Source organism: Mirounga angustirostris, unplaced genomic scaffold, assembly GCF_029215605.1.
Source record: "Mirounga angustirostris isolate CCGP_5_RB_7025 unplaced genomic scaffold, mMirAng1.0.hap1 SCAF_9, whole genome shotgun sequence".
Taxonomy (NCBI): domain Eukaryota; kingdom Metazoa; phylum Chordata; class Mammalia; order Carnivora; family Phocidae; genus Mirounga; species Mirounga angustirostris.
Genome location: NW_026991717.1, coordinates 80,344,420 through 80,369,691, shown reverse-complemented (window position 1 = coordinate 80,369,691; position 25,272 = coordinate 80,344,420). Strand labels below are relative to the sequence as shown.

The window sequence follows — 25,272 nt, the reverse complement described above, 5'->3', positions numbered from 1 at the left end:
GGTCAAATAATCTTTAACAAAGCAGGAAAAAACATGCAATGGAAAAAAGACAGTCTCTTCAATAAATGGTGCTGGGAAAATTGGACAGCCACATGCAGAAGAATGAAACTCGACCATTCTCCAACACCATTCACAAAGATAAACTCAAAGTGGATGAAAGACCTCCGTGTGAGGCAGGAATCCATCAAAATCCTAGAGGAGAACATAGGCAGTAACCTCTTTGACATCGGCTACAGCAACTTCTTTCAAGATACATCTCCAAAAGCTAGTGAAACAAAAGCAAAAATGAACTTTTGGGACTTCATCAAGATAAAAAGCTTCTGCACAGCAAAGGAAACAGTCAACAAAACAAAGAGGCAACCCACAGAATGGGAGAAGATATTTGCAAATGACACTACAGATAAAGGGCTGGTATCCAAAATCTATAAAGAACTTCTCAAACTCAACACCCAAAAAACAAATAATCAAGTCAAAAAGTGGGCAGAAGAGATGAACAGACACTTCTCTGAAGAAGACATACAAATGGCTAACAGACACATGAAAAAATGTTCATCATCATTAGCCATCAGGGCAATCCAAATCAAAACCACACTGAGATACCACCTTACACCAGTTAGAATGGCCAAAATGGACAGGGAAAGAAACAACAAATGTTGGAGAGGTTGTGGAGAAAGGGGAACCAACCCTCTTACACTGTTGGTGGGAATGCAAGTTGGTACAGCCACTTTGGAAAACAGTGTGGAGGTGCCTCAAAAATTTAAAAATAGAGCTACCCTATGACCCAGCAATTGCACTCCTGGGTATTTACCCCAAAGACACAGATGTAGTGAAAAGAAGGGCCATAGGCACCCCAATGTTCATAGCAGCAATGTCCGCAATAGCCAAACTGTGGAAAGAGCCGAGACGCCCTTCAACAGATGAATGGATAAAGAAGATGTGGTCCATATATACAATGGAATATTACTCAGCCATCAGAAAGGATGAATACCCAACTTTTACCTCAACATGGATGGGACTGGAGGAGATTATGCTAAGTGAAATAAGTCAAGCAGAGAAAGTCAATTATCATATGGTTTCACTTATTTGTGGAACATAAGGAATAACATGGAGGACATTAGGAGAAGGAAGGGAAAAATGGGGGGGGGGGGAATTGGAGGGAGAGATGAACCATGAGAGACTATGGACCTGAGAAACAAACAGGGTTTTAGAGGGGAGGGGGGAGGGGGGATTGGTTAGCCCGGTGATGGGTATTAAGGAGGGCATGTACTGCATGGAGCACGGGGTGTTATACGAAAACAATGGATCATGGATCACTACATCAAAAACTAATGATGTATTGTATGGTGATTAACATAACATAAGAAAATTTAAAAAAAAGAAAGAATCTACCTGGATAGTGTCATAACGTATTTAATTTAGAATAGCCATAACAATATTACTTTATCTTCCCTGGTTTTCAAGTTTCGCTTCAAGTTCTTGCAATACCTTATAGCACCTAAGTTATGTCGGACCATATAATATCACTGACATAATTACGTTTCTTATATTTAGTTCATTAGTTCTATCTATCGGTCAATAGATATCAATCAATAGATATGTCTGTCTACCTAGTTCAACTGATACAGAATGCAGACATTTAGGCCACAACACACACTCAGTCCCTAAATATTCCAGCCGGTTTGCACAACCCATTCCAAACCACAGGCATGTATCCTAGTCAGAAATCCCCAGAATGGTTGATATTAATTACAAGGGGTACAGGAAGGAAGGAAAATTAACCTTCATTACTAACTTTTTTTTTTTTCGAAGAGAAGTAATAGTAGTTTGATACCCTAGAAATGCTGCTAATTGACTTGGCACTACCTCCCTGACATCTGAGGGCTTGGTCTCTCTCTCTCTTTGAATAAGAGGGACAAAAAGCTTCGGGTAGGTGACAGCTTTCATTGTTGGCCCCTATTTCATGCTTTTGGAGCCAGAAGAGTTTTCCCAGAGCAGGACTAGTAGGACTGACCACCAGGCCATGGCTCCAAGTGTCCCCGCAGCAAGCAAGGACCAGCGCTTCTTCCCGCCCCACACTTGCATATCCTGACAAGCCCCTGAAGTTTATGATGAAGGACTCGAGAAAGTCATTGGATGGAACATATGATTCTTTGAAACAAGAACAGCTTGGGAAACCTAGAAGCTACGTAGAGAGCCTTTTGTCTCCCTCCTCAAACTTGCCACGATAAGAAACAAGGAAGTGCTCTTTCTTGGGTTTTTAAAAAAACATTTTGTTCCATCTCTCTGTAGATTGTAAACTCCTCAAGGACAGAAGAAGCCTATCAGTCACACTATTTTCTTTTCTATGAATATTACACACAGTTGGTTTCCAAGAAAAGATACTTAATGAAAATTGAATATGGGTAATCACAATGTGTGATTTGAAAAATGACCTTGGGTATAAAATAATAAGATTGAACCAGATTTTTTTTTAAAGATTTTATTTATTTATTTATTTGACAGAGAGATAGAGCACAAGCAGGGGGAGCAGCAGAGGGAGAGGGAGAAGCAGGCTCCCTGCTGAGCAGAGAGCCCGATGCAGGGCTCTATCCCAGGACCCTGGGATCATGACCTGAGCCAAAGGCAGACACTCAACCAACTGAGCCACCCAAGCGCTCCTGAACCAGATTTTTATTTAACAAAGATTTACGTCACACTTACCTTGGGTGCAGGCACGATTCTGTGTGCTTTATAAATCGTAACTCACTTAATCCTATAGCAGTTCTCTTAATTTGGTCACATTTTTATCCCTACTTTACAGATGATGAAAGTGATGCACTTGCCTAAAGCCATAGAGTAAGCAATTAGAAGAGCCAGTATTATAAGCCCTGGCAACCTGGTGCTAGAATCCATGCTCTTAACTATTACACCCACTGCCTGAGGTCACTGCTAGGCCGCAAGGCTGGGCTTTAAGCCCAGATCTACCTAGTCTGTTTATTTCAACAGAAGTCACCTTTTTGGCTGCAAAAATCAAACAAATGCCTGGAAAATGTCAGGATACACACACACAAAGTAAAAATTAAAAAATAGCATTGAGCTTGTAATCAGAAGATCTGGGTGGTGGTCTGGCTTTGCCTCTAGTTTGGTGTTTTATATGAGGCAGGTTATCCAAATTTTCTGGGCCTTAGCTTCCTCATCTATAATATGGGGACATCTCTTAATGAGATTGTGGAAATGCAGTTACTTCTAAAATATAAAACACTGTATCAATATATTATTAAGAGGGTTTTTTTTTTTAATTTATCACTTTAAATTTTAAGAAAATGGGATGTAGGGGCGCCTAGGTGGCTCAGTCGTTATGCGTCTGCCTTTGGCTCCGGTCGTGATCCCAGAGTCCTGGGATGGAGCCCAGCATCACTGGGCTCTCTGCTCAGCAGGAAGCCTGCTTCTCCCTCTCCCACTCCCCCTGCTTGTGTTCCCTCTCTCCCTGTCTCTCTCTCTGTCAAATTAATAAATCTTTTTTTTAAAAATGAAAAAAATGGGATGTAAACTTAAGAAAATTTTTCCAGAATGTATTTTTTAACTTCCCATAAAACTATGGTTAACTTTGAGAAAATCTTTCCGTTACAGTTGTATTGATCTCACCAACCTCCTCACTCTTACGAATTCTCAGAACCCAAGGTTTATAAACAAAGAATTAGTGGCTTTGCTTTTGGAACTCATGTTTGGAGACAGTCTTTCAAAACAATGTGCTTATTAGCATCCAATTATATAAACCTGCTTCATTATATCAGGATCAAACGGGCTCAAGAAAAGAATAGAGATGACTAGGGACGTGTTTCAAATGCCAGCTTGAGTTCTCCTCTCAAGAAATGGCTCCTTGTTTTAATGAGAGGAATGAGCTACCCAGCTGTGAACATATAGGAGGGGTTGGGGTGTAAGGTAGCGTGGTGTGCACAACAGAAGCTAAATCCATAGCCCTGAGAAACTAGGGGCAGCAACTATTTACTAGTAGAGTTTATGTAACTGTCCCATGAGAATCTGAGCTCTGAGAATACAACAGTGAAAAGACACAATCCCTGTCTTCAAGGAGCTTAAAGTCTTGTGCGCTGGTTCTGAATTTGGCTCCCCATTATAATCATCTGGCACACTTTTTTAAAAATACCAGTATCTAGGCCTTACTCAAATCAATTAAAACCAAAATCTCTAGCGGTGGGACCCAGGAATCTGTCTTTTTTTTAAGTTTTCAGGCTGACTCTAAAGTACAACCAGAACAGAAAATCCCTGTTTCGTGGGAAAGAAGGAGTTAAAAGGTCGTTATGGTACAAAGGAATAAGTGCCATGTTTGGGGAAACAAATTAAAGTCGCCAACCCAGCATTCACCAGTCAGAGTTTTCCCAGATGAATCTTGGAGAACAGAGTGAAACACATAAACACACTCCACAGTACGAAGTACCATGGAGGGAGCCAAATGTATAAAAGCCCCAGAGGAAAAGAGAGCATGATGCCCTAGAGCAGCACTTTCCAAACGTAAATATGCACGCAAATCACCTAATGGTTGTGTTAAAATGCTGATTCTGCTTCACCGAATATGGAGTAGGGCTGAGATTCTGTATTTTTTTTTTAAGATTTTATTTATTTGAGGGGCGCCTGGGTGGCTCAGTCGTTAAGCGTCTGCCTTCGGCTCCGGTCATGATCCCAGGGTGCTGGGATCGAGCCCCGCATCAGGCTCCCTGCTCGGCGGGGAGTCTGCTTCTCCCTTTTCTCCATACCTGTGCTCTCTCTCTCGCTGCATGAGAGAGACAGTGCAAGCATGAGTGGGGGGTGGGGGGGAAGAGGGACAGAGGGAGAGGGAGAAGCAGACTCCCCGCTGAGCAGGGAGCCCGATGCGGGGCTCGATCTCAGGACGCTGGGATCATGACCGGAGCCAAAGGCAGACGCTTAACTGACTGAGCCACCCAGACGTCCTGTCGCTCGTGTTCTCTACTTCAGTGAATGGAGCCAGCGTCTGCTACTTCTCCCACTGAGCCTCGAACCCCAGCAACCTGGTTTTACTGCAGCTGCTGCCGACACCAATGGCACTTCTGCATCAAGTCTAGAACTGTACTTTCCTGGGAGCTCTACCAACACCGCCATGAGGAACATGGAAGCCCCATGCAGAGGCTGTTTATTCACATTGCTCACTTCCAAATTTAATCTTGCATGAAGGTATCTAATTGGCATGCCTGCATCCTAGCTGCAAAGGAGGCTGGGGAGCTGAGTTCTGGTTTCTACCTGAGAGGGGAAAAGGATGCTCCTATCATAAGAGTTTCCCCAAATATAAAAGCTATTCAAAAGATGATGATGTCCATTGAATTTAACCTAAAAAGCTTTTCAAAATGATTAGCTTCAGGAAGAGAAACAAAATTGCATCCTGCTGAGTCGTGTCTCGTGTCTCGGAGGTGAGAATCCAGAGGCTCTGGGAGTAGCAGCTCTTTTAAACTTGGAGAATTAAGGAGTAATTCCACCTCCGTCTTCCCAAAGAAAGTAACTTTCACACATTCTACTAATTAGAGATTAATTTGAATTAAGGGACTGCCATTAAAATGCAAATATACCTTTTAAGGTTACATTTCATTCACAAGTTAATGGGAATTACTTTAATCAGCTTCACACCCAGCAGAGTGCGCCTAAACACAGTACTTAGAATATTAGACTTTGTGGCGGCTGGGTGGCTCAGTTGGTTAAGCGTCAGGTCATGATCCCAGGGTCCTGGGATTGAGTCCCGCATCCCCCTCATCGGGCTCCCAGGAGCCTGCTTCTCCCTCTGTCCCCCCTCCCCCCCCCCCCCTGAGTGCACTCTCTCTCTCAAATAAATAAAATCTTAAAAAAAAAAAGAAAATAGAATATTAGACTTTGGATTGTGGCCTAAAGGAAGGAAACCTTTTGAGTTGGAGGTCAAGCCTGGAGCGTATTTTAGAGACACTGAAGGTCACATAAGTCCTGTATAGGGAAAGGTATTCCGAAGACAGAGTCAGCTGGTGACTAAGAAAAAAGGTGCCTAGTTGTGATACGGCCCGAAAATTCAGTTTATGCCAAATTGTTTGGGTCGAAGACCTTATCTTCCTTCCAGTTAAGGCCAGTCACCAGTTTAGTTTAACTCGGGGTTTCCAGGAGGTGGTTTCCCTTTCAAGTCCTGTCCTTCCCCTATTGGGAGGGAAAGAACACACTGGTGGAAAGAGACACAGTTTTTCTGATGCTCCCCCATTGTTTTCCTTGTCTCTTCACTACGTTCTGAGCTCCTTGAGAGTAAAACCTGTATCTTATTCCTCATGTATTTCCAGCATCTAACTTGGTATCTAACATGATAGATAAATATTTATAAACCATTGGATAAATACATGCATGCACTTATAAATTAATTCTGGAGTTGGAAGGCTATTTGTGAGGTTTTTAGAATGTTCTTCCTTAAGCAAACTAAGAATCTACAGTATTTCTTTCACTTCACTTGTCAAAAGGAACAGACAACCAGGGAGCTACCATCTGAGAACACTAGCTTTCCCTTTACCATCTCAAGCACTCAGAAACAGTAAACATGATTCATTATTTTTTCTATATCAAATCAAATCTGATCCTGAGTCCTTTCCCTCATGGTCCAAAGGATTCCATGAGAGCTTAAGGACTTGGGTCTTTAATGGTCCCCTGTGACAAGCCTCTTATCCAATTCTGTAAGACCCCTTAGAAGCAGCAGCTCCATCTCTTCCTGCCATGCAAGTTGGGCTGTGTAGAGGGCATTTTCACCAAGGCAAGGATCCCAGCAAACTTTCTTCCCTGATGTCTTAGCCACACCTCCAATGACTGGAAAAAAGGGGCAGCAGGGGGAGGGTAATGCAAGGACCTTGGCTCATCTTACACTGATAAGTCACAAAGTATAACTTCACTTCTCTAAACTCTTAGAAAAATTAAGGAGTTCCATTAGAAATGTTAACTCAGCTATCTGTCTCCACAGCTGTCATCTTCCAACAAAAAGATGACAGAAGAGTCCCCACTGTGGCCTTTAAAACCTCTTCAGTCAGTGAGCTTGGTGTCTTTTGCTTACCTTCCAGATCCACATTCAAGCATTCTCCACCCTGCCTTCTGCCCTGGAGCCTGGGTCAGCAACAGGTCCCCTGCTTCCTAGCTTCTGGTAGGGTTTGCCAATGGGGAGCTCTGGCAGAAAATGTAAGGAAGATGGAGAATGGGGTCAGGTATTTATTTCCCTAACTGCCTCCTGGAAAGGTCAACTGGAGTTGGCTGAGCTTCTTGGTAGAAGGTCAACTCCTTCTCTTAAGGGTCTACGTAAGTCTCTACCTCTTGATTCCAGACTCCCTCCCTTTCTCCCTTCAGACCAGGGGGCGTGTACCAAACATATCAGCTGCCACCATGCCCTGGGGTTACTACACTACCCCTGTGGTTCCCCTACACCCACACCTTTGTAAATAGTCCCCTTGTAAATAACACATTCCCAGATTATCCTATTTAGAATGTATTTGATTCCTGATGGGACCCTGACTGATACAGTTAGTGTGATAAAATATTTTTTTTCTTTGACCATAAATAATATTCCGTATCTTCTTTTCAAAATAATATATTTGTGTATGGCATTACTCATGGATGTCAAAGAACTATATAAAAGATAATTCCCACCACATTTCTTGGTAGAGGAATATGAGAGGGTAAGTTTTAAAAGAATAAAGTTGCAACTCTCATACAAATATAAAATCGACATGTGTCAAAGATTTTTATTTCATTAATATTTAACTCAGTAAGGAAGAAACCAGTAAGATATTACAACCAGTTCAAAAGAGGGCTCAAATCTCCTGTATGAAGAATTCCAAATAATTTATGCAGATACCCCCACTCAAAAATGTGGATAGTAACACCCCTTGGGTATGGGCTGTGTTAAGGGATTTGCTTCCAAAGAGCATATTGTGGAAGGGGGAGGAAGGTTTAACTTTATACTGGAGAAACCTGGCAAACACCACCTTAGCCAGGTGATCAAGGTTAATATCATCAGCAAAAAAGACATGTTGTCTGCATGTACCCTTGATATGATGTAATAAGAATGGCACTTCAACTCCGTGATCATCCTTCAAAAACCCATAACCTTGGTCTAATCATGAGAAAATACCAAATTCCAGTAGAAGGGCATCTTACAATGTAGCTGACCAGTATTCCCCAAAACTGCCAAGGTCATCAAAAACAAGAAAAATCTGAGAAACAGCCACAGCCTGAGGAAACATGATAACTAAATGTAATGTGGTATCCTGGATGGAATCCAGAAAAAGGATTTAGTGGAAAAACTAACGAAATCTGAATAAAGGATGGAGTATAATTGACATATCAGTGCTGTTTCCTTAGTTGTGACAAACATACCATAGTAATTTGAGATGTGAATAAAAGGGGGAATTGGGTGAGGGGTATATAAAAACTCTGTACTATTTTTGCATCTTTCTACAAATCTAAATCTGCTGTGCAATTTCAAGTTTATTTTCAAAAGAGAGAGAAAACTCAAAGTGCTATACATGTATGGTCAGGAAAGGAACGCTGAAACGAATTTACAAAGGGATGCAAAACAGGCAAAATCAGTCCGCATCCACAGAGTAATAATCAAATTTTACATTTTTTTTAAAGATTTTATTTATTTGACACAGAGAGAGCAACAGCGAGAGAGGGAACACAAGCAGGGGGAGTGGGAGAGGGAGAAGCAGGCTTCCCGCAGAGCAGGGAGCCCGATGCGGGGCTCGATCCCAGGACCCTGGGATCATGACCTGAGCCGAAGGCAGACGCTCAATGACTGAGCCACCCAGTCGCCCCTCAAATTTTACATTTTTATGGACAGGAATGATTTGCTTACGATTTGTGTTCGACAAGTTAACTTCTATCTCTAAAGAGTTGTAAGACAGCCTAGTCAAAGACAAATCCTATATAGCTCTATAGGACCAAAGGAATCCGCAGAGGCTCCAGCATTCCCTTAAAAGGATATCCAGAAATCTCTTCTGCCCATTCAAAATCTTCCACAGTTTTTTCCTACAAAGGATGCAGGTGTCCAAATTATAAAAAGCCCTTACAGGGGTGCCTGGTTGGTGCAGTCAGTTAAGCATCTGACTCTTGGTTTCGGCTCAGGCCATGATCTCAAGGTTGTGAGACTGAGTCCTGCATCGGGCTCCCTGCTCAGCGTGGAGTCCGCTTGAGTTTCTGTCTGCCTCTCCCTCTGCCCCTCCCCGCTCTCTAAAATAAATGAATAAATCTTAAAAAAAAAAAAACCCTTACAACAGCTGGCCTGACTTGACAAAATGGCTAACATGAGTACACAAATATTCAAACGGTTATGCAATGCTTTGCTGTTATTACAACACTATGGACTGAAAAATAACCCAAAGATCAAGATAATTTATCAGCCTACCAGGGGGAAACCCTACAGACTGCCAGATATCCATCACTGTCTTAGAGTTAAAGCACTTGCAATATCAAGCAACATACCAGCAAATGGTGCAGTAACAAAATAATTTTAAAAAGCAAATTGAACAAAGAACAATCAATACCAAGTTCCAAATCCCATCCCCTACCTGGTTGTACAAATTAATCATGTTAAAGATAGACTCAGCTCTTAGGTAGGGAACTGTCATCTTCCCAAGGCCTCGTATTTCTATATAGAGGGGCTTCGACTGGATTAACATTCCTGGCCTCGGTTTCTGCCTGTGTAGGAAGACGCTCCACGACAAAATATATTCCTGCAGTTTGGAGCATTTACCTTTGGACTTTTTGTTTCAGGCTCTTATTTAAATATGTTTGCTTCCTCTTTCCTCACAGTTTTTTTTCTCTCTTTTTTTTTTTTTTAGATTTTATTTATTTGAGAGAGAGAGAGAGAGAGAGAAAGCATATGAGAGGGGGGAAGGTCAGAGGGAGAAGCAGACTCCCTGCCGAGCAGGGAGCCGGATGCGGGACTCGATCCCAGGACTCCGGGATCATGACCTGAGCCGAAGGCAGTCGCTTAACCAACTGAGCCACCCAGGTGCCCCTTTCCTCACAGTTTTAATGCATGTAGCAAGTGTCTTAAAGCCAGAATCCACAAGGATCTTTCCAACCTCAGTTTCCTATGTGCTGGTAGAAGAGTGACTATATCTTATAGTAAATTAGTTAAGAGACTTTGAATATGACCTAGTATACATACTTGAACGCAAGGGCAAAGGTGTCGATCATGTCCTATGTGAGAATTTCCACTCTGTGTCACAGCAATATTTATTATAAATGAATTAGTATTCTGGTTCTACCCCAATTCATGTGCATTTTAGTTAGTGTGAACTAATTTCTCAGAACCTGATCACCTCACTAACCACTGAAAAAATTAAATCTTGGAGCTTTCAAGTGGGGGGCTAGATTTTTTCCAGCCTCTGTAAGATTAAAACATCTACCTCGGGGCACCTGGGTGGCTCAGTCAGTTAAGCATCTGCCTTTGGCTCAGGTCATGATCCCAGGGTCCTGGGATTGAGCCCCACATCAGGCTCCCTGCTCAGTGGGGAATCTGCTTCTCTCTCCCCCTCTCCCCAGCTCATGCTATCTCAAATAAATAAATAAAATCTTTTTAAAAAAAAAACAAACTCTAAATCAATCACTGTACCATATCAGAGGGCCTAGAATACATTCCTACATAACCCACTAACCGTACAGTCCCCTTTCAGCACTGTAACAGTTCAAGAACTATTCCTGCTCAGTGATTTCTTGCCTACTCTTATGTTCTTGTTCAACCACCACCCTCCTCTAGAGCCAACTTAATGATGCACTTCACCTTTTACTTCTTTTTTTTTTTAAGATTTTATTTATTTGACAGAGAAAGAGAAAGAGCACAAGCAGGGGGAAAGGCAGGCAGAGGGAGAGGGAGAAGCAGGCTCCCCGCTGAGCAGGGAGCCCAATGTGGGGTTCGATCCCAGGACCCTGGGAGATCATGACCTGAGCTGAAGGCAGACGCTTAACGACTGAGCCACCCAGGTGCCCCTCACCTTTTACTTCTAACTTGAAGGAAATTGTACAACGTGTGCCACCTCAACATTACATATGATGTTATGAAAGAAAATTCCAAAGTGAAGTAAACATTGCTAAGAGAGTCACTCAAAAATAGGGTCAGGGGAGTATGGAAGAAGCAAGGCATATGCACGTCTGTTTCAATTATTGGAACACCCTGGACTTTTGATTTTTGTCAATTGCACCTCTGCCACCTTCCAGAACACATCCTTCTACTTTGGACTGGAATAGAGATAATGTAACCTCTATCAGCTAAATAGCCCATTGTTTATTAGATAGTTTAACTCTGTCAGCACCAATCACAATTCAATCAAAGGAAGTCATATAACCTCCTGGGCTTTGCCTTTATACGTCTGCACTTTCCACTTACAATTCTGAACACACTTTCAATTTCAGTCCACTCTGTGGCTCCAGGATTGTAATCCCTACGACCCCAAAATAAATGCTCCTGGCTGCTTTACAGCCTCTTCTTCTTGACTGACAATGGGTATAACCGTTTTGTAACAAAAAGTGATGTATCTGTAAAGACTGCTGCATACTATATCATCTCAGCACTCCAGGCAAGAACCAGTTTATTTATTTGTTTTCAATTTCCCTCACTGGGACTTACTGATAAAACTCTATTTTCTTTACTCCTAGTGCTTTATGTTTATTCACATTCTACTATTTTATTGCATGTATGTCTTGTCTTCTTAAATTCTTTGTGGAAAGAGACTAGAAGGTCAAAAAATAAAATACAGAAAGGAATACTTTAGTGCCTACTCTCTACTGCCCTCTGCAGGGGGAAGGAAAGAATAAGTGAGTCACAACCTATACTACCTGCAGTAGTGTCCAAGAGATTCTCACCTAACAGAAAGATTTAAAGCAATCGGTGACTTTTGAGAGATTAACCATTACCAACCAGCATCCACCTATTCACAGGATGGATGTCCCAATTTGCTAAAGTCCCTTCACTGTGGAAAGATCTCTAGGAACCATATATCCTATTTTCAAGAAAACTTGCTGTCTCCTGTACTCATATACAAATGGACATCATAGTCCTCTCTTACTCTGGGTCAAGGCTAAGGGCCTTTATGTCAAAGTCCCTTACAGCCCTGTAAAACTTGAGTCCGGGAATGAAGAGAAAAGAGATTCAATAGTTATAACGACATAAAGGCACAAACAATGCAACTTGTCTGTGCTTTGCCAACAAATGTCAACGAACGCAGGAACCCCTGCAATGCAGCAGTCAGAGATAATGTGAGATTTTGCTTTTGGTTTTTACAGAAAGTGTAAATCAGCCTGCAAGATGACCAGCAAACAGGCAGCTTCAATTTTGTGTAGAAAGGACCGTTGATTATGCATGGGTTATTTTCTTCAGTCACACTACTTTATATGGATAGCAACACTGTCAGTGATGTCATCTTCTAAAACAACAGACCCAAATGTATAGGCATATTGTGCCAACTGAGCCCAAATCAATGACCTGAGTAATGCAATCATGGTAGCACTATTATTCCTCATCTAAACCCTCCAAGCCCATAGAAAAATAATGCTAATCTGATGCATATTCAAGGAATAGGTTGTGTGGGAAAGAAGATCAAGCCTTTGTCTAATTTTTATTTACATTCTAATATGTATTTACAGGAAACCCCACAAAATTTGGCATCATTATGTGCATCAGAATATGTCACTTTATTTTTGCATTAGCAGCAGGTTAAAAAATTTATGAACAATGACACACTCTCTTGGATAAGAATATTTTTAGAGAGGGTATTTTCTAAAGAACTGCACTCCAAATGTGCATTCACACAGCATACCAACATTTTTCCGAAACTGCAGCGTCAGAATAATTAATAGCATTCCTGACAGACGAGGTATCGTTGTTTTATTGATTGGAGTAAGGACATTTTTGAAAGATTTATAGCTTTTAGTTCCATTTCTGCTTGTTTTATGATTCAACTGATTCATTCTATTTACCTACCTTCATAATGGGCATAATAAGGACTTAAGCAGATTTAAAATTTCTCAACGTCTGGGAACTTAAGCTTTCTGAGCTAAATTTCTTTAAAGGGTGTGTATGGAAGAGTTCCAATGAGTCTTCCCACTCGTTTAAAGTATACACTGAGCGCTCTCTACAAAGTTGGATAGGTTCATCGGAGGAGTCAATGCATTGCCTTCGAAGATCACACATCCGGGTCACCTTGGAGCCAGGCAGAGGCCCCGCCCCTCTAGGGGTGGAGCCACGAGCCCGTGGAACGTCCCGCTGCCACGATCCGCCACGTCCTCCCCGCGCGCTGAAGGCGGGGCCTGCGCAGCGCGATCCTCGAACGTATCGGATTGCCACGCGGGTTCAAACCATGTCTGAAAGCGGCCGGATACCTCAGGCCCGGGCGCTTCTGCAGCAGTGCCTGCACGCCAGGCTGCAAGTACGTCCAGCCGAGGGAGACGCCGAGAGCCAGTGGGTGGAGGTAACGTCAGCCCCGCCACTCGCGGTACCGCGTGCAGGGGCGGGCCTTCCTGCGTTCTTTTGGTGATCTCCCTCCCTCTCCCCGCCCCCACGTCTCCCTCCCGCCCCCCCCCACGTCTCCCTCCCGCCCCCCCCACGTCTCCCTCCCGCCCCCCCCCCACGTCTCCCTCCCGTCCCCGCCCCCCACGTCTCCCTCCGCGCTGGCGGTGCGTGGCGCCCGCACGTGCTGTGGGCGGTGCGGACTTCCGCTCGGCCCACCCACCTCCTCCCGCAGGGGCCTGCGGGTCCTGGCACTTCCCCTTCTCTCTCAGACGTGTTGCGCCGGCGGAAGAGCGTGTACGCTGCCTAGGACCGCGGGAATTTGAACGTCGTCTCACCTTCTGCCTACCTGAGCCTGGTGGACTTGAGGCCTAATTGTCTCAGATCTCTTGCTTCAAAAGAGCGAGGGCCTTGCCACGTCCTTTGCTTTGCTCGGGCTGCCGGTGGCTAGTGCTGGTCTGGTTCGAGCTTGTAGGTTAGATTAGTTGCTAACGTTCAAGACCTGTTTTGACTTGTGCTCCAGATCCTGTGGAATTCCCTGTTATGTAGCCTGCAGCTAGGCACAGAAATGAGACTTCCCGTGAAACAATTCTTTTTTCAAGAAACTTAAAAATTTTACGTATTTGGAACCAGAAACAAAGACGACTACTTTTATTATAATGTTGCATTGTTGTTGAACACAATTCCTCCGGAGAATTTAAAACACACCGATAGGAGTTCCTTCTACTTTAGTATTTGCCCTTTTTTTTTTTTTTTAAGATTTTATTTATTTATTTGACAGAGAGGGATACAGCGAGAGAGGGAGCGCACAAGCAGGGGCAGAGGAAGAGAGAGAAGCAGGCTTCCCGCCGAGCAGGGAGCCCGATATGGGGCTCGATCCCAGGACCCTGGGAGCGTGACCTGAGCCTAAGGCAGACACCCAACGACTGAGCCACCCAGGCACCCCTAGTATTTGCCCTTTAAAGACAGCCTGCCCCAAGTCTATGCAAAAACAAAATGTTCTTTAACGTTCCTGACCTATTTTTGGAGTAAGTTAAAATGAAGAAAAATTAGTTGCTAATTAAGGCTTTTGGAGATACTCGAAAACTTAATGTAGGAGCATCTTTTTCACTCATCTGCTGGATTCAGGCCCAGATCTAGCATTCCTTAACACAGTCCTAGTCATTATGTTAAATATTATGCATAAACTATGATATGTGGATAGTTATTCTTAAAGCAGAAGCTATAACTCTCTGCTAATTTAGAAATATTTATAAACACAAATATTCCTATATTTCCCCCACCCATTTCTTTCTCAAAAATTCATGTTTCTTGTTTTTGTTATGCACCCCCCCCCCTTTTTGAGGTCTTGATTTGTCTTCTGTATTGTGGAATTTGGTTCTTTTCATATTTGTCATCCTATCAAAAGAATTGCCAATTTTTTATAGTTAACTCTTGGGGCTATAAATTCCAAACTATTAATCATTTAGATTTCTTCCTTTTTTTTTTTTTTTTTTTTTTTGACCAATCTAAGTTATTTATTTAAGCCATCTCCTGCCATAAGCAAAGGGATGGAAGATCAGTATACTGGTCATCATTTGATACAAGTAAGGAAGGTGAGCTTAAGGTCCCATAGACTTTTCTTTTTTCTGGTCCGTGTGCAGAGTCATGGTCCAAACCAGTGCTGTGGTCCCCACTGGGTGGTGGTCCAGGTTCTCTTTATTCATCTTCATAGCTGGTTGGAAGTGGATTCACGTGAGAGTTATGGAATAGAGTATGATTACCATCTCCCCAGGGAAAGGGCTTGGACCTGATGCAGAGATGGGGGTAGGCGATGAACTCGGGTCTCATGCTCTCCGTGACGCGACTTCAGGAAGACATTCAGCATGCTCACACCCACGCCAGGGAGCGCTACGAAGTAGGTGAGAGCCTTCCACATGCGCGCTGAGCCCTCCTCGCCGTGGGCGCCACTCGACGTGGACCGCGCCAGCTGTGCCCCGGACCGACCTAGCAGCCCAGACAGCCGGGACACAGATGCCACCGCCGCCGCCATTTTCATCCTGTACCCGATTTCTTCCATTTTTTAAATCTTTTTATATTCTTCATGCCACAGTTCTTTATGCAAAATCATATTGCAGCCTTCCAAACTATCAGTTTGTGTTGATAAACTCTAAAAGCTATTCTAAAGCTTTCCCTTTCACTCCCACACATAAAGAACTGACAATTAATTAGATAGAAAGTAAATTTTTTCCTCCTTTTCAAACATCCTCTTCCCTATTCTATTAAAAGTTATAATTTTTTTTAAAAGAAATATTGTTACGTCAAAAGATTTGAAGGTTACTTTGTGTTCTCAGTTTTATTCATTTAGACCATTGCTGTCACAGGCTAATGTTTTTCTTCCTGAAAAGGTGAACTTTTTAAAATTATGGTGAGAGGGGTGCCTGGGTGTTTCAATTGGTTAAGCCTCTGACTCTTGGTTTCAGCTCTGGTCATGATCTCATGAGTGGTGGGATCCAGCCCTGAACTGGGCTCGGAGCTCAGCAGAGAGATTCTGCTTGAAGATCCTCTTTTTTTTTTTTTTTTTTTTTAAGATTTTATTTATTTGACAGCACAAGCAGATGAAGAGAGAGGGAGAAGCAGGCTCCCTGCTGAGCAAGGAGCCTGATGTGGGACTCGATCCCAGGACCCTGGCATCATGACCTGGGCCAAAGGCAGCCACTTAACTGACTGAGCCACCCAGGCGTCCCTTGAAGATCCTCTCCCTCTGCCTGTCCCTCTGCTCATGCATGTGCTTGCTCTCTGTCTCTGCTCTCTAAAATAAATAAATATTAAAAATTTAAAAAAAACTATGAGAATTATATGTAATTTCCTATATATTTAAAATGTTTTCTACCATAAGAAGCTAAAAGAAAAGTGGTTCTGACTTGAAGAGGAATTTGTAGGTCACAACTTAAGATCTATTATTGGAATAAACTAAAAAAAAAAATACCTTAACGAGGAGGTAGTGTGGTGGGTGGAAGGAACAGGTGTCTATTTCTGCATATCATTACATACTTAATTCTGACATTGCAAGTGTCCAAATATGAATATGCCTGAGATTTTGACTGAATGTGCTTGAGATTTGGGCTGGTACTAAAACAATCCCAGTGCAGTGACCTGTGACAGTGGTGCAAATATCTGTATCATTCATCCTGCCAGCTCCTTACTATGGGTGTGCTTTGGAGACCTTTGCTTGTTCCAGAAGCACATTTGCACTTCTTAAAAGTTACTTATTTCCAGCAAATCAAGAGTGAGTGCAAAGCTGCATTTATGTTTATATAGAAGACTATTTAGATAACACATAGAGCCTGTAAGATACAGTTGAACTTAAATGCAAACAACAGATAAATTGAGTCCCTATCATGTCTGTAAAGTGCTTTGGGAATTAAAATGTAAAATAAATTGTGCTTCAGCCCTTAAATTTATTTTTACATTCTAATTTAATAAACACTTATGTAGCTGTTACTATGAGCTAGGCACTGTTTTAAGCACTTTACAAATATTAATTAATCTTTATAATAGCTCTTGGACTCAAGGTTAATCTACAAAATAAGAAATTTAATGATTGACTCAGCAGCAAAATCAGAGTCATTTATCATTTCTCTCTTTTCCATATATATTCTACAAGAGTCAAAAAAGAAATATCCAAGTCATTATATTTAAAAGTTTACATTCCTGAGGCACCTGGGTGGCTCAGCCTGTTGGGCGTCCAATTCAGTTTCAGCTCAGGTCATGATCTCAGGGTCGTGGGATTGAGTTCCTCTTAGGTGGGCTCTGCACTGGGGGTGGAGCCTACCTGAGATTCTCTCTGTCACTCTCCCCTTCGAGCTTGCTCTCTTAAAAAATAAAAAACTGGGGCGCCTGGGTGGCTCAGTTGGTTAAGCGACTGCTTTCGGCTCAGGTCATGATCCTGGAGTCCCGGGATCGAGTCCCGCATCGGGCTCCCTGCTCGGCGGGGAGTCTGCTTCCCCCTCTGACCCTCCTCCCTCTCATGCTCTCTGTCTCTCATTCTCTCTCTCTCAAATAAATAAATAAATAAATAAATCTTTAAAAATAAATAAAAAATAAAAATAATAAAAATAAAAAACTTACATTCCTGTTAACAGACAACCTCATGATGTAGAACTTAATATCATAAATGCAGTATCAAGGCTTAATCACTGTTGATTTAAAGCATTGACAATAACAAAAAATAATTGGACAATTTCTTGGAATTTAGTGAAGTAGAGTCAGACCCTTAGTTTTATTACCTGCAAGTAAATGGATTTGGAAGAACAAAGAGTAATGATGTCAAAAGACATCAGTCACGCTGTTGCTTATACATCAGCCATATCTAATATTATGTGAATTCATTTGGTGTTGAATAAATGGGGCTCAGCAAACTACACATTTCTAAGTGTCAGCCTTACTTAAGGGAGAGAAGGCTGGTTCTTACTCATAATGACTTTGACTAGAAGTAAATGTTTGAGGGTACAACTTGTGGTCTTCACTGCTCTTGGTTATATCTTAAACTTAATTTTTGCAAGAAATGATAATTGAGGTGATTAAATATTGGAAAAGATTTTGTTTTCTCACATATTTAAAAAATCAAATCTGTTATAAAAATATATTTCTCTTCCTATGGGTTTAATCTCCATATAGCAGTTTTGAAACTTTATTCATTTACTTCTGTATTGCTATGTAGTTTTTTTCTAATCTGAGTTTTCTCTGGTGATTTCTCATAGGTTCAGAGAGGATTAGTAATCTACGTGTGTTTTTTCAAGGGAGCTAATAAAGAACTTCTTCCCAAAATGGGTACGTACTTGATGTTTGTTTTTTAAAAGTAAAAATGAGTAGGAACAGATAGATGAACCAGAAGAGGTAAAAACCACAATCTTAAGTTTTACTGGTAAGTTTTAAATGAGTTAACTCTACAGTTGTTGGCTTTAGCTACTTTTGCCTTTTCCAAAGTTTAAAGTAAGCAAGTGTGGTGGGATTCTTTCAAAACATCTGCACCATTTCAGATGGCTTATAGATTAGATTAGAAGAGTATACACACACGCGTGCACACATAGCACAATTGAGATTCAGCCACGTTTCTAACAGAAACTTGTTAGAAGCAGGGTGGCCACATAGGAAGAAGCAGATGCTTCATTTCTTTTCTTTTTTTTTTTTAAGATTTTATTTTTTTATTTGACAGAACAAGTAGGCAGAGCGGCAGGTGGAGGGAGAGGGAGAAGCAGGCTTCCTGCTGAGCAGGGAGCCCAATGCGGGGCTTGATCCCAGGACCCTGGGATCGTGACCTGAGCCGAAGGCAACTGCTCTAACCAACTGAGCCACCCACGCGCCCTTATCTCCCACAGTTTCCTTATCTCCCACAGTCCCTGACGGGGTCATGTTGGTGACACTGTATGTGCAAGATGTGGGTCTCATCAAATCTGGACAGCTAAGTCTTATTATTATGGAAAATTTTAAATTAACTATTTATGCACCTTTTTTTAAATAAGAAATGTATATAAATATAAGGTTCTCCTGATCTTGAACAAGGTTCAGTGTCATCACAACCATACCTCCTCCAGGGACAGAAAAGCTGGGTCAGTGTTCAGTTATCTCTGAACACTAATTTACCTGCCTGCAGTTCTCCACTGTCCCTGATAGTCCATAGCACTGCACATTCTTTGTGATAATTACATAGTTTCAGATACAGCACATCAAATACTAGATAGTATTTGATAAAATAATTATGTACAAAAAAACCCTGAATTAATGAAGCTATCCCTAAGGTTGGGGACAGGTTATATTCTCTTTATTAGTAGCGGACAGCACCCATTAGTTGGATTAATAAGAAATATAAATTATACAAATGGGTAGTTGCAACATGCAGAAGTTAACCTAGAAGAGCTTCAAGTAGTGGCACTCCAGGGTAAATAGCCCAATGAGGAACCTCTGGGGCAAAAGGCAAAAACTCCCAGAGGTAATTTTATACCAAGACATCAAACATGTTTGACAACTTTGTCAGGGAATGAAAACTAGACTTAAAGGACTATGATAGGTAAGGGGGAAAGCCAAGAACTGATGGTTTGAAATTTGATTCTGGAAGATAATAGGGAGCTTTCTAGGGTTTAAAGAGAAAATGAGGGGTGCCTGGCTGGCTCAGTCAGTGGAGCATGCAACTCTTGATCTCAGGATCATGAGTTCGAGCCCCATGTTGGGATATAGAGATTACTTGAAAAAAAAGCGGGGGGGGCGGCATCTGGGTGGCTCAGTCATTTTAAGTGTCTGCCTTCAGCTCAGGTCATGATCCCAGGGTCCTGGGATCGAGCCCCGCATCGGGCTCCCTGCTCAGCGGGAAGCCTGCTTCTCCCTCTCTCACTCCCCTTGCTTATGTTCCTTCTCTCCCTGTGTCTCTCTCTGTCAAATAAATAAATAAAATCCTAAAAAAATAAAATAATAGAGCAAATGAAATGAAGGCTCCTATTACAGAGGATGATTTGCCAAGACCTATTGCTTGGGTACTGGACATTCTGTCCATTTTCCTAAGTTAATATTTTGCCTTGAATTAAATCTTTATTGACCATAGAAAGTGTAGTAGGAATCTACAAAAACAGGAAGAGAATTTTTGTCATTGTGACTTACGATTGACTCCTAAAGTTGTTTCATACTTTCTTAAGTGACTCTTAAGCATAATAAAATGAAATGAGTCAACCAAATCCAAGCTACATTTTGTGTAATAGTAGATAAATCCTGTGCGCTTCCATCTATGTCTAAGTTCACTCTGAATACATACATTAAGACTGTGATGAATTAGGAGGTCCACCTTAGCTCTTTTAGTGGACAGTCGAAAATAAAACTGTATATATCATGATTCTCAGTAAAGAACAGAGATTCTATCCCATTCTGCTGGTTGGTGTGAGTTGTAAAGAAAAAAGTCCATCTGTTATTGATAGCATTAGCTTGTACTTCCTTTATTCCAGGAGCAAAGTAAGCCTGTGTGATGGGCTTCTCTTAAACCCCACCTCATACTTTTACATGGATTCAGATCTTTCTATTCAAATCATATACCCCTTGGGAACATAATCAGTTATATCCATAAAGTCTGAAGTTACATGGCTAACATAGAGATGTGCAGAATCTTTCTCAATTCATCTTCAGTATAATTGAACTGAGATCCAGGAACCTGTCAAAGCTTAACTTCCCATATACATCGTTGGAGATACTTGATTGATAACCTGTCTTAAGATCTTTGAGTTTCCAATGTACCATTGATTCCTTGTCTCATTTTAATTCTACTTACTGACAGTTGTATTTGTATTATATTTATTTCTACATACTGGTATTTGTATACCAACAACATTAATTGAATTCTCAGTTATAGCCAGTAGAGGGAGGTGTGAGGAAGTATAATAAATTGTACTTACCTCGCTCGCCTGTTATTCCAAAATTGTCTACTTAGTCTGTCACTAGCCTGAGGCCTGGCTAGCTGGATAGAGATTTCCCTTGGAACAAAGTGCCCTGGAGAGTTACAGTTTCCTTAGAAGCAATCAATAACAACTGCTGGCTATATAGCAAAGTCCTATTCATAATAGAGAAAATTAGAGGTATTTTAAAATAGATATTAGTTGAAAATTGAAAATGCTTAATGCATACTTTAGGAATTCATTTGGGTGTTCATCTTAGCAGGTTTCTACCGGGTCAATTCCCTGATCTGTAGAGTGGGGCAACCAGACTGAGTCTTTCCTAATATTTACTACAAACCCTCCAATACTTGAAACCATTGACAACCCTACTAGAAAGCATACCTTTTCAAGCCTAATTATTGGGTAGGTGTGTGAGATCTATATAGTCTTTTACCATTTGTCCTCTGAGGAATATTTTTTTTTTTAAGATTTTATTTATTTGAGAGAGAGAGAGAGAGAGAGAGTGTGTGTGTGTGTGTGTGTGTGCAAGCATGGGAAGGGGCAGAGGAAGAGGAGAGAGAATCTCAAGCAGACTCCATGCCAAGCATGGAGCCCGAATGAGGGCTTGATCTCACCACCCTGAGATCATGACTTGAGCTGAAATCAAGAGTTAGATGCTTAACCGACAAACCACCCAGGCGCCCCTGAGGAATATTCTTTATAAGCAGAAGTTATTTATACCCTTTATAGAGTCAAGAAGACCCTAAGGCTATTCATATTAGGTGTTTCTTTTGTTTATTGTTTTGAAAATAGCTAATGTTGAGATGTAAAGGTTTTCTAAGTTTAGATTTTTAGCTAGACATAGATATTTATGGCTTTTTTGACAGTTCTTAATAGCTATAAGAGTATAGTGTCATAAATGCCAAAAAATAATAACACCATGTTTTCTTGTGTGTTTATGAACATAATGCCAATATACCTTTTGATATACTTTTTTGGTTGTAACAGTGAATTTCTGATGATTCTTGTTTTCAGCTTTACTCCTCTCCCATGGGTTACATTTGTCATATGATTAGACTGTGTTACTTAGTGCCTTTGAGATTATGCAACTGCAAAATTATCTGGTTTATAATCATAATAAACCTGGAACCTTTGTCTCAGCTTAGAACTCTAGGCAATTAAGTTACTCTAAGATTTCTATTTAATATTCTTTGTTATAAAGCAGAATTTGGTGTGAGGAGGATTCATCATGGCCTTTTTCCAATGAGATTGGCTTATGGAATATAAAAAGGAACAAAAATGCAAAATCTTCTCATGTATCCCCCTGGGGCAACAATATTTTGAGGTTTCAGTATACAGTTAATTTTTAGTCCTTACTGCATGAATTTATTGTTAGGAATCTTGACTGCCCAGTTGGATTTAAAACATCATGCCATTTTTTGCATGAAATTTGCCTTATTTTCCTGCTTAGGTCATTTAGCTTAGTGAAGCAGTTCTTTAAATCTGAGTACAGATTTTGGGTAAAAAGCATGAGCCAACAAACTAGATTTTAAACATGAGATTTGCTGACTAGATGATTATTGGTTTTCTTCATGTTTCTGACTTCAAGATGTTTTGCCTTTCTTCCCCACCCAGTTAATACACTGTTAAATGTGAAGTTAAGTGAAACAGAAAATGGTAAGCACGTGTCTATATTGGACCTACCTGGCAATGTTCTAATCATCCCTCAAGCCACCCTTGGGGGGAGAGTAAAAGGAAGAAACATGCAGTATCACTCTAACTCTGGAAAAGAAGAAGGCTTGGAACTTTATTCCCAATTTGTGATTCTATGTGAAAAAGAACTGGCTGCCAACAGCAAGTGTGCCGAAGCTGGGGTTGTGGTGGAACATGGTACATACGGGAACAGGCAGGTGTTACAGCTGGATACCAACGGACCATACACACACCTAATTGAGTTTTGAAAAATTAAAAGTTTCTACAGTTGTTTTCTGGTATAAAATGATCTCAACTATAATTCGATTTTCTTCCTCTTGAATACACTAATCTGTAGCATTTTTAGACAAGAAAATCCTGGGTCCTATCCATACCTCTGCAACCTGTTAATTGGATGACCTTGCCTTGCCAAGTCACCAAACTCTGGATCTCAGTCACCTTTCGTCCTGCTTTCCCCTACACTTCCACTTGAAAACTTGAAAAATGCTTTCTATTCACCTTATAGTCACTGTGGAAATATTCTTAGAGAGCTGTATTTAAGTATTTTGCATGAAGAATTTGTGCGATCAAGAAAAATATTTCTTATACCCTCAAATGTATGAAGTATGTAATAAAAATAACTTTGTATTAAAATTAGGTAAAATCCCACGCAAACCAATTACAGTTTTGTCAATTTTGTTTTACTTATTCTGTTTTCCATATTCTGTTCAGTTTTCCATATTCTGAATGAAAACAATATATTATTTACTATTCTTTTTAATAATATCTGTGAAAATGTAGTCTAGAAATGTTATTGTGCATTATATTACTTTCCAAGGACATCCAAGTGCTTTAAATCATTTTAAGAATCTTTAGTTGAGGGGTGCCTGGGTGGTTCAGTCGGTTAAGCGTCTGCCTTCTGCTCAGGTCATGATCCCAGGATCCTGGGATCAAGTTCCACATCAGGCTCCTTGCTCAGCAGGGAGCCTGCTTCTCCCTCTGCCTACCACTCCCCCTGCTTGTGCTCTCGCTCGCTCTCTCTGACAAATAAAAAAATCTTAAAAAAAAAAAGAATCTTTAGTTGAGGGGTGCCTGGGTGGCTCAGTCGTTAAGCATCTGCCTCCAGCTCAGGTTGTGATCTCAGAGTCCTGGGATGGAGCCCTGCACAGGCTCTGTGCTCAGCGAGGGGTCTCCGTCTCCCTCTGCCTCTGTGCTCTCTCACTCTCTCTCGCTCTCAAGCAAATAAGTAAAATCTTTTAAAAAAATCTTAAGTTGATACAAGAACAAGGTATGAAGATTAAAAAATGTTTTTATTTGGGGCCCCTGGGTGGCTCAGTCATTAGGCGTCTGCCTTCAGCTAGGTCGTGATCCCAGAGTTCTGGGATTGAACCCCACATTGGGCTCCCTGCTCAGTGGGAAGCCTGCTTCTCCTTCTCCCACTCCTCCTGCTTGTGTTCCCTCTCACTGTGTCTCCCTCTGTCAAATAAAATCTTTAAAAAAAAGTTTTTATTTAATATACCAATTGGTTAATTAATACTTCTGTTTCTCAGTTTTTTAATGTATGTCTCATTTTCTGTCCTTGGTTTTTAAAAGTTACTGCTTTGTGAAATTATGTTCATAAGTGTTCTAGGAAGTCCTTTCTTACTTAGATTGCCATAAAAGGAAGAAAAAGAAAAAGGGAAGCTTTCTACTGCAATTATTTGGAAACAAGCTGACTTGTTCTTTTCCATATTATTTAACGATTTCGAGCCAGTGTTTTTTCTGTTAGTGAATGTTTGTGCCCCACTCCCATTCACATGTTGAAGTCCCCCAATTTGATGGTATTTGGAGATGGGGCTTTGGGAGGTAATTAGGGTTAATGAGATCATAAGAGTGGGTCCCTCATGATGGGATTAGAATCTTCATAAGAAGAGTAACCAGAGAGCTTGCTTGCTCGTTCTCTTTGCTCCCACCATGTGAGGATGCAGTAGGAAGGGGGCTATCTACAAACTAGGAAGAGAACCCTTATCAGAAACTGACCATGTTGACACCTTGATCTTGAACTTGCAGCCTCCAGACTGTGAGAAAATAATTTTCTGTTGTTCAAGCCACTCAGTCTATGGTATTTTGTTAGGACAACCTGAGCTGATGAAGATAGTGATACAAGATAGACAGCTAATGGGGTAGATTTTTCAGTCAAGAGAAGAAGATATATGAGAAACTGAAAGAATAAATGAATCAAAAAAAGATAATCAGTTTTTGCAAACTCCTCTGACTTTATTTGAAAAGATATTTTGAAGTGTAAATACCAAATAATATTTCTAATTACCAAAAGATGAAGAAAATAACTTGAATAAACATCTTAAGTAGCTGCTAAAAATTCCTTTGTGTCATCATTTCTTTAGGTCTGTCCTCCTAAGATACTTAAAGTTTTTGTTATCACGAAAATCCTATTATTCTATATCCTTCCTGTACTATTCTATTTTGGAACTTGAGAATCAATAACTGGCTTGGTAATGAGCTCATTGTCCTTAACTCTTGCTTTATTGATTCATGATACATTTATTGAAATGTAATAAACTATTCATAAACTTTTGAACTCCAATTTTCTCAAAGCTTTTCTAAGAAGGTGTCTATGTCTTTTGGAAAAGATTATGTGTTACCTATTTTAAATCATTTTGATTTTGTGTGTAGGTGAAA

General features: G+C 41.0%; 1 protein-coding gene and 1 pseudogene across 2 annotated transcripts; one reads left to right on the top strand and one right to left on the bottom strand.

The window, feature by feature from the left end:
- The first annotated feature begins 13,228 nt into the window (after positions 1-13,228).
- DTD2 (D-aminoacyl-tRNA deacylase 2) lies at positions 13,229-24,938 on the top strand. Of its 2 annotated transcripts, none has more exons than XM_064570927.1 (3): positions 13,229-13,427; positions 18,250-18,319; positions 22,537-24,938. In XM_064570927.1, the coding sequence occupies exons 1-3, from the start codon at positions 13,359-13,361 to the stop codon at positions 22,860-22,862; spliced, it is 465 nt and encodes a 154-aa protein (XP_064426997.1). In that variant the 5' UTR covers positions 13,229-13,358; the 3' UTR covers positions 22,863-24,938. The 2 variants fall into 2 exon arrangements, with proteins under 2 accessions (XP_064426997.1, XP_045756633.1); XM_045900677.3 differs by having other exon boundaries at positions 13,231-13,469.
- LOC123861502 (cytochrome c oxidase subunit 6A1, mitochondrial-like) lies at positions 14,979-15,539 on the bottom strand (annotated as a pseudogene).
- Positions 24,939-25,272: the final 334 nt, after the last annotated feature.